This window comes from Ascidia mentula, chromosome 1 (genome assembly GCF_947561715.1).
Source record: "Ascidia mentula chromosome 1, kaAscMent1.1, whole genome shotgun sequence".
Lineage (NCBI taxonomy): Eukaryota > Metazoa > Chordata > Ascidiacea > Phlebobranchia > Ascidiidae > Ascidia > Ascidia mentula.
The window spans coordinates 12,338,552-12,347,711 of NC_138566.1; the positions used below are offsets into that span (position 1 = coordinate 12,338,552).

The window sequence follows — 9,160 nt, forward strand, 5'->3', positions numbered from 1 at the left end:
AACGCCGAACTACAATTTTATTATTGATGTTTTATCTGGTTTTGCAATGAAATTGTATGGACTCCATGCCCTGTGTTTTATTGCTGATCATATCAACATAATTTTAATAATTCTTGTTGGTTTGTTGTTTTAATTTATGGCTTTTGTACAAATTTGCTAGGTTTAAATCCTGTGAATTTCCTATGCTCAGCGAGTATGTAAGTATATCAAAATCTCTATCCATACCTTGGTTGTAGGAAAAAAGCGTTCATGTTGGGCCCCTATTGTTAGAAGGTGCTGTGTGTTTCAGAAAGCAGTGAATGTTATTTGTATTTGGATGGTTTGAATTTAGCAACACAGACCTCATGGACATTGATTGGTGGGAATGGAAAGGAGATTTAGCTCATGATATTCATAACACTTTGAAGTTACGTGTAAGTAGGTTTGTAAAAAAAAAGAAAACCATATGAAAGAATTACATTTGTTTTTTCTGGTAATGATTAACGTTGAACCGTTCTTTGTAAATACTAAATAAAAATTGATATATTGATAATATGTAGGAGTAGCTACCTAACTTGGACAAGTTTGAGGTATTCCCAAAAATGTAACAAAAACCTGTGACAGTTATATAAGAAAGCTAAACTGTAGTGACAAAAACTTTTAACTAGCCTAGTTGATACTCAGGCGAAATTGTTTGACAATATCAAACCAAAACTTGAGCACAATGTAAGTGTCCTTCTCAGACTGTAAAATGGGAAAATAATAATTTGTGTTTAATGCAATGTTTTTTAAGGCCCCATATCAGTATTAAATCCCCAAAATCAAATTTTGAAGGCTATCGGCATTAATACCCATACTTAGTGATTTGCTTCCTGTTGTCGGTGACCCATGAAGATTTACTGGTACTATTCAAAGAGAAAAAAATTGATTGCAGCTGCATCGGACAAGACACAGCAAGGATCTGAGGAGCCTCCAGGAAGATCTTATGTCCTATAGAATAGCAAAAACAGTCCCAAGGGGCAACCAAAGCAACTTTCCTGTGACAATTTTTTTGCCATTGCGTAGAAAAGGGTTAAATTGCAAATTGGACGAGGTTTTTGTGATTCATTAGAAAAAAAATTAAAAAGGTTGGGAACCACCGAGCTAAAATAATATCCAAACTGGGGGGTGCTTCAAGCACTATTTTGCAACTAATTTTGACCTGAAGAGTAGACAAAGGGCGGGCCTAACATAAAATCACAAATTAAGGTGTGCTTCTGTGATTAAATTTTGAGCTATGAACACTTGAACTTTTTGATGCTCTTTCAACTAACTTTTTCACAGCACCCAGCACCAAATGAGTAGCTGACTGAGAAAGGCAAAACATGCGCTAAAACTGCATCAAACACGCTGAAATCGCTCTGGCGACAGCATTCAACCATAATTTTGACCCCAATGCATCACCATCACTGAGTTTTTCTATGACAAAGGAGTACAAGACGGGCTTTCCCCGCGAGCAAAACTTTTTTAATGGAAATACTAATATGCGGTCTTAAGGTCCACAACACATGTATAAATAAGCAGCATGGAGGCAATAATGTTTTTTAGTGATGTGCAGACATGGCCACTGTTTTGATGCAACAGGTCGGACTATTGAAAAAGGATTAGTATACAAAACTTTGCTATAAAAGTTACCAAGCATTGTTAAATATTTTAAAAGTTTGTTTTATCATTTTTGCATCAAAAATAGGAGTGAAATGTTTAAACAACAAGATGTAACAAATATAATGCACATTGTCAATTGGTCGGAGCCTGTCATTTTGGCTAGACCGTGATAAATGCAATCTATTAATTCGCTAGTAGTTTGGTTGTTTAACAACAATACAAGTTCTCAACACATAGGCGTCAATTATTTTAATTCACCATGAAAAATAATTGTCTACTTGGTCCAAAGGTTTTGTGGCATATAAACATATTTGAATCTGGCGCATCTTGCATAAAACATGGGTATTAAATTGGATAAATCCTGTTTTTAAATCTGATATAGTGCATCTGGCGACAGTTCCGCTTGTTTCCCAATGACTGTTGATGGATCTTGTGACTTACATAGGGACCTAATATTGTTCAAAGTTTTAAAAAAAATTTGATCCTGGATGAGACTGTACAGAGCAAGGACAGGTTAAGCCTCCTGGAAGATCTTATGGCCAATAGGGGGGTATAAACAGCCCTAGGGGGGTGCTTCAGCACTTTTTCAGCAACTAAATTTGATGCCATTGCATAGAGAAGAGTTCTGACTTACACAAAAATGCAGATGAGTGGGCAGTTAAATGATTCATTTTTCTGCAAAATCCAGTTCCATTTTTTATTGCTTTTTTTACCAAAATATTGACTAACCAGGGGGTGGTTAAACCATGTTTCCAGAGACTAATTTTAATTAAAATTTTTTGATCTGGGATGCACCTTTCATAAAATCACGAATGATCGGCCACTTAAATGATTCATTTTTCCACAAATACAGCCTGAATTTTGTGCTCTGTTTTCACCATAATTTTCAGTAGCACCCACCACCAAGTAACTACCTGATTAAAATAGCTCAAAACCCCACTAAAACTGCCCCAAACACCCTAAAATTACCATGACAACAGCACACGCATTTGCACTCAGTCAACTGAAAAATTTACCCCTATGCATCACTGGTTTGCTCTGTGACGTGCCCTTTCCATTGTGACAGATGTCTACACAGTGGGCATTTCCCTGAAACTTATTTTTATAGAAATACCAATATGCGTCCTAAAGCAGCGAGCTTGTCTGAAAGTTTTGTGGCAGTGGTATTTGGATGTGCGGGTTCCTAAACGAATCACATATGTTAATAATTTAGTTTACTCACCTTCACATTACCATGTTGTATTTATTGTTAATACACTGTTTGTTTCAATCCACAGGTCTAACAAAGGTTCCAGTTGAAACCGTTTGTTTGCCAAACACAGTTTGATCGAATAAAGAATTACGTTCTATTTCGATCAGTCATGCCAAGAACTGTAAAAGTAATGCACAAAGCAATGCAATTCCACCATCACAGGACATGTTACTACACAGACATTTCAAAACCAGAGTAGGCAGCCTAACCTGGATTTTTCGCAGGTTGGGCAGGCCTTCTCTGGAAGATATGATTGATGCCTATGCATACATGTCCATGTGAGACTACACCATTGAAACAGTCCTGCATTTTATATAGTTTCAATCCTAAATTTCTTGCTTTAATAGTTTAACACAATTCATGCACTGCAGTACATAGTACCCTAAAAGTTTTGATGTAAAAATAAAACATTTTTTATAGAATAGCATAAAATTAGGTTAAATTTGGTGGGTATCCCTTCACTAATTTGTCAACTAATCTTTACATAAATGTAAACTTCCAAACAAGCAAACCATCTTACCTTAACAGCATAGTATAAAATGAACTCGCTTAAACTAACAAAAAAAAATTGTTTGTCACATTTGTCAAGAGTTTTATGCAGTCGCCTAAAATGTTGACTACGTACATTCCTTTAACATTTTGATTGGTCTGCATACAACATCAAAATAATGTTTCAAATGACTTTACAATAGCAAAGTCTATTTTGGATACTAATGTACTTTAATTTTGAAGCACACTCTTGTAAGAAATCATTGAAGTGGCAATAAGGGAAACTTGCTTGCCTACACAATAATAGTTGGAGAAACCCTATTCTAAAGTCACTCCAAATGTTAGTAAGAGTGTGTTTGGACATTATGGAACCACTGATATAGACAGGAGACAATTGCTTTAAATACATTCTAGAAATTGCTATTAAATGTTTCAATTACTATCAGATGAAAAGTGCAGTTGTTATGACGGCTTAAACTCCTATTGCATTTTTTTTTCTGTACTAGCTGTGGTAAGGGATAATTGTGTGATCATTGCATTTTGTTTAGGAAAACAGACTCCTGCGCTTGAAAGGAGGATCAAAATTATTGTATTGGAGAAGATATTTGGTAGATTGGCTAGCTTTAACCTGCCAAAAGTTTCATTTGAATTGCAATGCTCAGCATTTATCTGTCTGTCTTTATGACCGGTATACTGACAGATTTGATGTTGTGGTTGAAGATTTGCAGATGCTTGTGTTGTGCTGCCTGCTTATTGCTTGTAAGTAAGCAAACCTATTTCATTAAACGATGTGTGTTAAGATTTACATGTTTAGGTAAGTTTGAAGAAAGAGAGGAGAAAATACCAAAATTTAAAATACTTATGGAACACTTGCAATGGAATTTAAATGTAAGTTTAGGTAACTTTTTGTAAGTTAAAGTGCTGCTGTTTAGAAAAAAAATGTATTTTTAGCTGGGTTTTTAAATAATTTGCTGATTCAACAGTTTGTTAATATTTAAAAAAATATATCTAATCATACCTGTATACATAGGTGCCAGGTTTGGTAAATTCGTGGGGGTGCTGAAAATTTGTGACGTCTTAGGTGTGTTCAGGAGTTTTTTTGTGCAACACTGTTGTTAATGGAGGTTTAAACATCTATATTCTAGGCTAAAAGTCACCAGGGTTTGTAACGAAAACAAAAATTTGTCTATGGCCCCATATAACCTTTACTAAGAACAAGTAAATATGCAAATCTATGCCTGTGATCCAGTACCACAAATTGTTGTATCCTTTTTGTTTAAACATCTTGGATAAGGTGTAATTTAAATTAGCGAATTGGTGTTACAACAAACATATTTTTTTCTGCCAGCCACGTAAATTTGTTAGGTTCTGGCACATGTGCGTGTAGCAAAATGGGAGTGTGGTGCTCCCCCGTACTTGGTGCCTATGACTATATACTTAGTAGGATTGGACTAAATTTTGCTGTCAGGTTAAAAACTAGGTTGTGTTTAGTCTAACGACTATCTGCAAATGGAAATCCGGATCCTTTCATCATTTCACTGGGACATTGGGTTCCCAACTGCTTGTCATTTTAAGGACTATTACATGCAGGTATCTTCACACCACTGGAAATTATAGTTTTCCTTGCATACAATGTTTACACAGTAATAGTTTTTGTTTAACCACTGCGCAGTACCAAAAAGCATCGGTACTTGTCACATCTCAAATCTTACGAAATAAATAAAAACAAAAAAATAATTATGTTTAAACAAGATAGATTAATTGTACATTTTTTAATTGAGATTCAGTAACTGAGTTAATTTTTGAAGTGATTTTATATACATGGTGTATCCTAGAAATTTTCATGGCTTTGAGGTTTGTTAGTACATTAAGTGTTGACTGGAAGCTTGCTAAACTGTTGTTAGGCAATTTTGAGAAATTAATAATCTGTTTTTATATTTAAGCCAGAAAAACAAAACAAAAAGAATAACAGGTTTGAAGTCATTACTGTATTATAAAATGAATACATTTGTAAACCTTTCAAGTCAATCATGAGGTTTTAGTAATTGGCAGCCCAGTATCCGATAACGCAGTAATATCTCATGCAATGGCATGATCGCCCCACTGCGCAGGTCCTTGCTTGGCGATGCAGCCTAGTTGAAAAAGTGGCTGATCCAGCTAGGTTGCATTGCCTGGGCTGCCAAACTCGAAAACCTCATGATCGCGATGAGTTAGCTGTGATCGCCAAGCAAGGACCTGCACAGTGGGGCGATCCTGCCAATCATGCCATTGCACATAATATTACTCCTTTCAAGCCACTTTAGTATTTTGAATCTTACCTATAATGGCCAAGTGTGAGGCAACATACAGTTGAATATCAAGCAGTTTAAAAGTCTTTTTGTTGTTACGCACACAATAAAATATTAAACCGTAAATTTTTGAATGTAGGTCGCTTTTGGGGAACGGGATATGCATGCTGGAAAACCTATGTCCAACCATGAGCAAGCAAATGTGTATATGGAGAAGAATGTAAACTATTTTTTGGAAGTCTCATTACAAGGTTTGTGACTAAAATTTATTTTATACTGTATTGGATTTGATACTGTAATTCAGTCATTATCATAAGCGTACAAAATTTGGTTGCTGGTCAATTCAAATTATATTGCGCCTAAACCGAATGTTTGCAAAAACCCTAGTTTTGGCCGAATAAATTCCACAAACTATAAATTCTGATAAGTTGGCCAGCAAAAGTCATCAATGTAGTTTATCATTTCTGTGGTTCTGTTGACATATTATGAACACATAGTTTGGTTAAACAGTGACATTTCTTGCAAAAATACTTATTACTTTTTGTTGTACATTTCAACCATTCTGCATTTTTGCTGTAAATCATAAATTCATTTCACAACATTGTTAACCCTGTTTACATGAACTCGACCCGACGATTGCGAGGTTACATCATTTTCAAGTCCGATCCATTTAGTGCTGTACAAATATATACTTCTAACATTCATATCCTTGCATCTGTCAACTTTGCAACATATCTAATTCATACTAGACAACTCTGTAACAAATCAACTGATTTTGCACTGCTTGTCATTTTCTGATAAATGCAGTAAAATGAGGTCAGGGATAACATTATTGTGTAGGTAATGTTTTTTTACAAAGTACTTGTATTGAATGTACACTTAAACATTAGAGAAAATTTGCACAAAAAGTTTTTCAACCACTGCACGCGTCGGATTGAAACTAAATCTAACAAGCAGTGTTTTAATTAAATATGTATTTTCTCTTTGCTGGCCTATATGTCCAACAGATAGTTGCATTACCATATTGTTACAATACAACTGTGCTGATGAACCTATTAATGCAAACTATAGTACATGTCGCACTAAACTCAATTAAATTTAACCGCTCTAGGCACTTTTGTTGTATTTCTCCTGTCAAGCCATTTTAAATGCATCATAAAACAAAATAGTAATTATGTTGCGCCTTATTCCCACAATGTAATTTAATAGCTGTGAATAGTCTTCGTGACTTTTTTGCCTTTGATGAAATTTGACTGTTGATATCTATACACATGCACAATAATTTTTAAACACTTAGTATTGCTGAAATCCCATCACATGTTCTTTTAACTTAGATATAATAAAAAATGACTGCATTTTAATATAAATGAGTGTGACATAACAAGTAAGAAAAATTGGAAACCAAACTTAATTTAAAAATAAATGGAATACAACAAACAACAGCTTTTACCCCAGGTTGGGAAACACTGATCTATTGTTTAATTTTGACATATCATCTATATAGATCAGTCTTTTTTGGTTTTTAAACCATCATTAGTAATGGCATCATGCATTGCTGCATCAAGAATCTGTCTACACATTGCTCCAACATGGACTGTTGAATTGCACAAAAAATCAGATTTTGCTTGGCATCACCTTGTTCCATGCATTGAAATTTTACTTCGGTAGGAGGGTTTTTGCAGTGTTGTTTCTCATCAATAATTTTTTACAATCAATTTTCATTTAAAGATTGCATGAAGATGATAGACAGGCAATGCAAAGCAGCATTAAAACAACACCTTTATCTGGTGGTTTAAGTGTTCTACACCAAGATGGTATGAACAGTACAGGAAACACACCTGTAACATCTCCTGTTCCACCCACATTTCGTTCAAGTTGCTATTTCAAGCACCAGACTGGTGCATTATTTCGGCCTTCTTACCAGATAGACAAGGGCTTTCTTGTTTAAAAATGTGTGTTTTCTGCATCATGACAAAATTTCGTTTGTAGTCCTTCCAAAATGTTTTATTTTTCCTGTGCTGGTAAACACCGTAGAAAGATTTCACTGTGATTTTACGTTGCTAAAAAATTTCGTTGTACTTGGTCACCCATTAGTTAGGATTTTGCGAAATGTGTGCATTATTATCACGTGTAAACCTTTCTTAACAATGCATCTCGTCTAACGTTTTGTTTAGCGTTGAGCCGCGGTATTGGGAACAAAAAGCAAGATTATTTTGTGAGTGTTTTTTTTGTGCAATTAAATTTAAATGGTTTGCGCTTAAGGACCCGTTTGGGTATCTCTATTAAAATAAGTTTTGCAGCCGGGAAGTGCCCACCTTGTGGGTTCTCTGTTATAAATAGAAGGGGCACGTCACATAGCAATCAGTGATGCATGGGGGTAAATTTTTCGGTTGAATGAGTTGGACATTATTTGGGGTGAAAAACAACAAAAATGCAATTGGATTTTGCAGAAAAATGAATCGCTGAACTATAAGTCCATTTGTGGTTTTATGCAAGGCCCATCTCTCCTTTACACAACACCACAAAAATTAGTTGCTGAAAAATTGCCTTAAGCAATAATCCTAGGGCTGTTTATACCCGCATGTCGGTCATAAGATCTTCCAGGAGGCTCAACAAGTCCTTGCTCCGTACAGTTCAATCCAGAAGCAAATTTTTTTTAACTTTAAAGAATATTTGGTCCCTGTGTAAGTCACAAGACCCATCAACGGTCATTGGGAAACGAGCGGAACGGTCGCCAGATGCATTACCACAGAGGGCCTTGAAAACAGGATTTCTCCAATTTAATACCCATATAGGTCCTTTGTTTTCCCTATCTCACAATGAAATGCTAAAAATTCAGTTTCGGAGGTCATATGAAATCATGCACTTGGGGCGGTTTCCCAAAAGCAGTTTCTGGCACCTATTGAGACTTACGTAGCTACCAAAATAGTTACAAGGCATCTTATTCAGAACTCATTGTGTAGAGGAGGGTTGGTGACTGCACTTAATTGCAAATGGATCAGAGGAATGTTAGTTAATAAAAAATCGACCTGAGTAACAATCTGTAGTCTAGAGTTCGTTAGTTTGTCGTGCTACCACGTTTCTACTACTTTTATAGTGCATGTGACACGGAAAAATAAAACATAGGCTAGTATAAATAAACTAAGAGATGGTCAAAATTTTAAAACATTTTGGCGAATAAAGTAGCTTGACACAGCGACTTGTTTCTGAGATACAGCTTTAAACCGTTGCAAACAAAATCGTGAGAAAGCGAGATTATCGTGAGAAAGCGAGCAGCAAGCCATATGCGTAGGAATGGAAAACATTGTAAAACTGGTTTAGTATCGATTTTCATTAAAACAGGGCACAACAAGTGCAACAAACGGAATTTGATGTTAATTTGAGCTGCAGACACATGGCCGCTGTTTCGATCTATTAGGTCTTATTTAGTTGCGTAATAATAAAACAGTTACTGGGACAGGGTAATCTTGTGGCAAAAACGTTTATGATCGCTAACTTGATGCATAAA

The 9,160-nt window shown here is 35.4% G+C and overlaps 1 protein-coding gene across 1 annotated transcript; it reads left to right on the top strand.

The window, feature by feature from the left end:
* The first annotated feature begins 164 nt into the window (after positions 1 to 164).
* On the top strand, positions 165 to 7,600 carry LOC145910849 (cyclin-J-like). The gene is made up of 8 exons (XM_082998063.1): positions 165 to 197; positions 274 to 413; positions 3,913 to 4,123; positions 4,179 to 4,252; positions 4,856 to 4,954; positions 5,792 to 5,903; positions 7,157 to 7,316; positions 7,381 to 7,600. The coding sequence occupies exons 2-8, from the start codon at positions 300 to 302 to the stop codon at positions 7,598 to 7,600; spliced, it is 990 nt and encodes a 329-aa protein (XP_082854189.1). The 5' UTR covers positions 165 to 197; positions 274 to 299.
* The last annotated feature ends 1,560 nt before the right edge of the window (positions 7,601 to 9,160 follow it).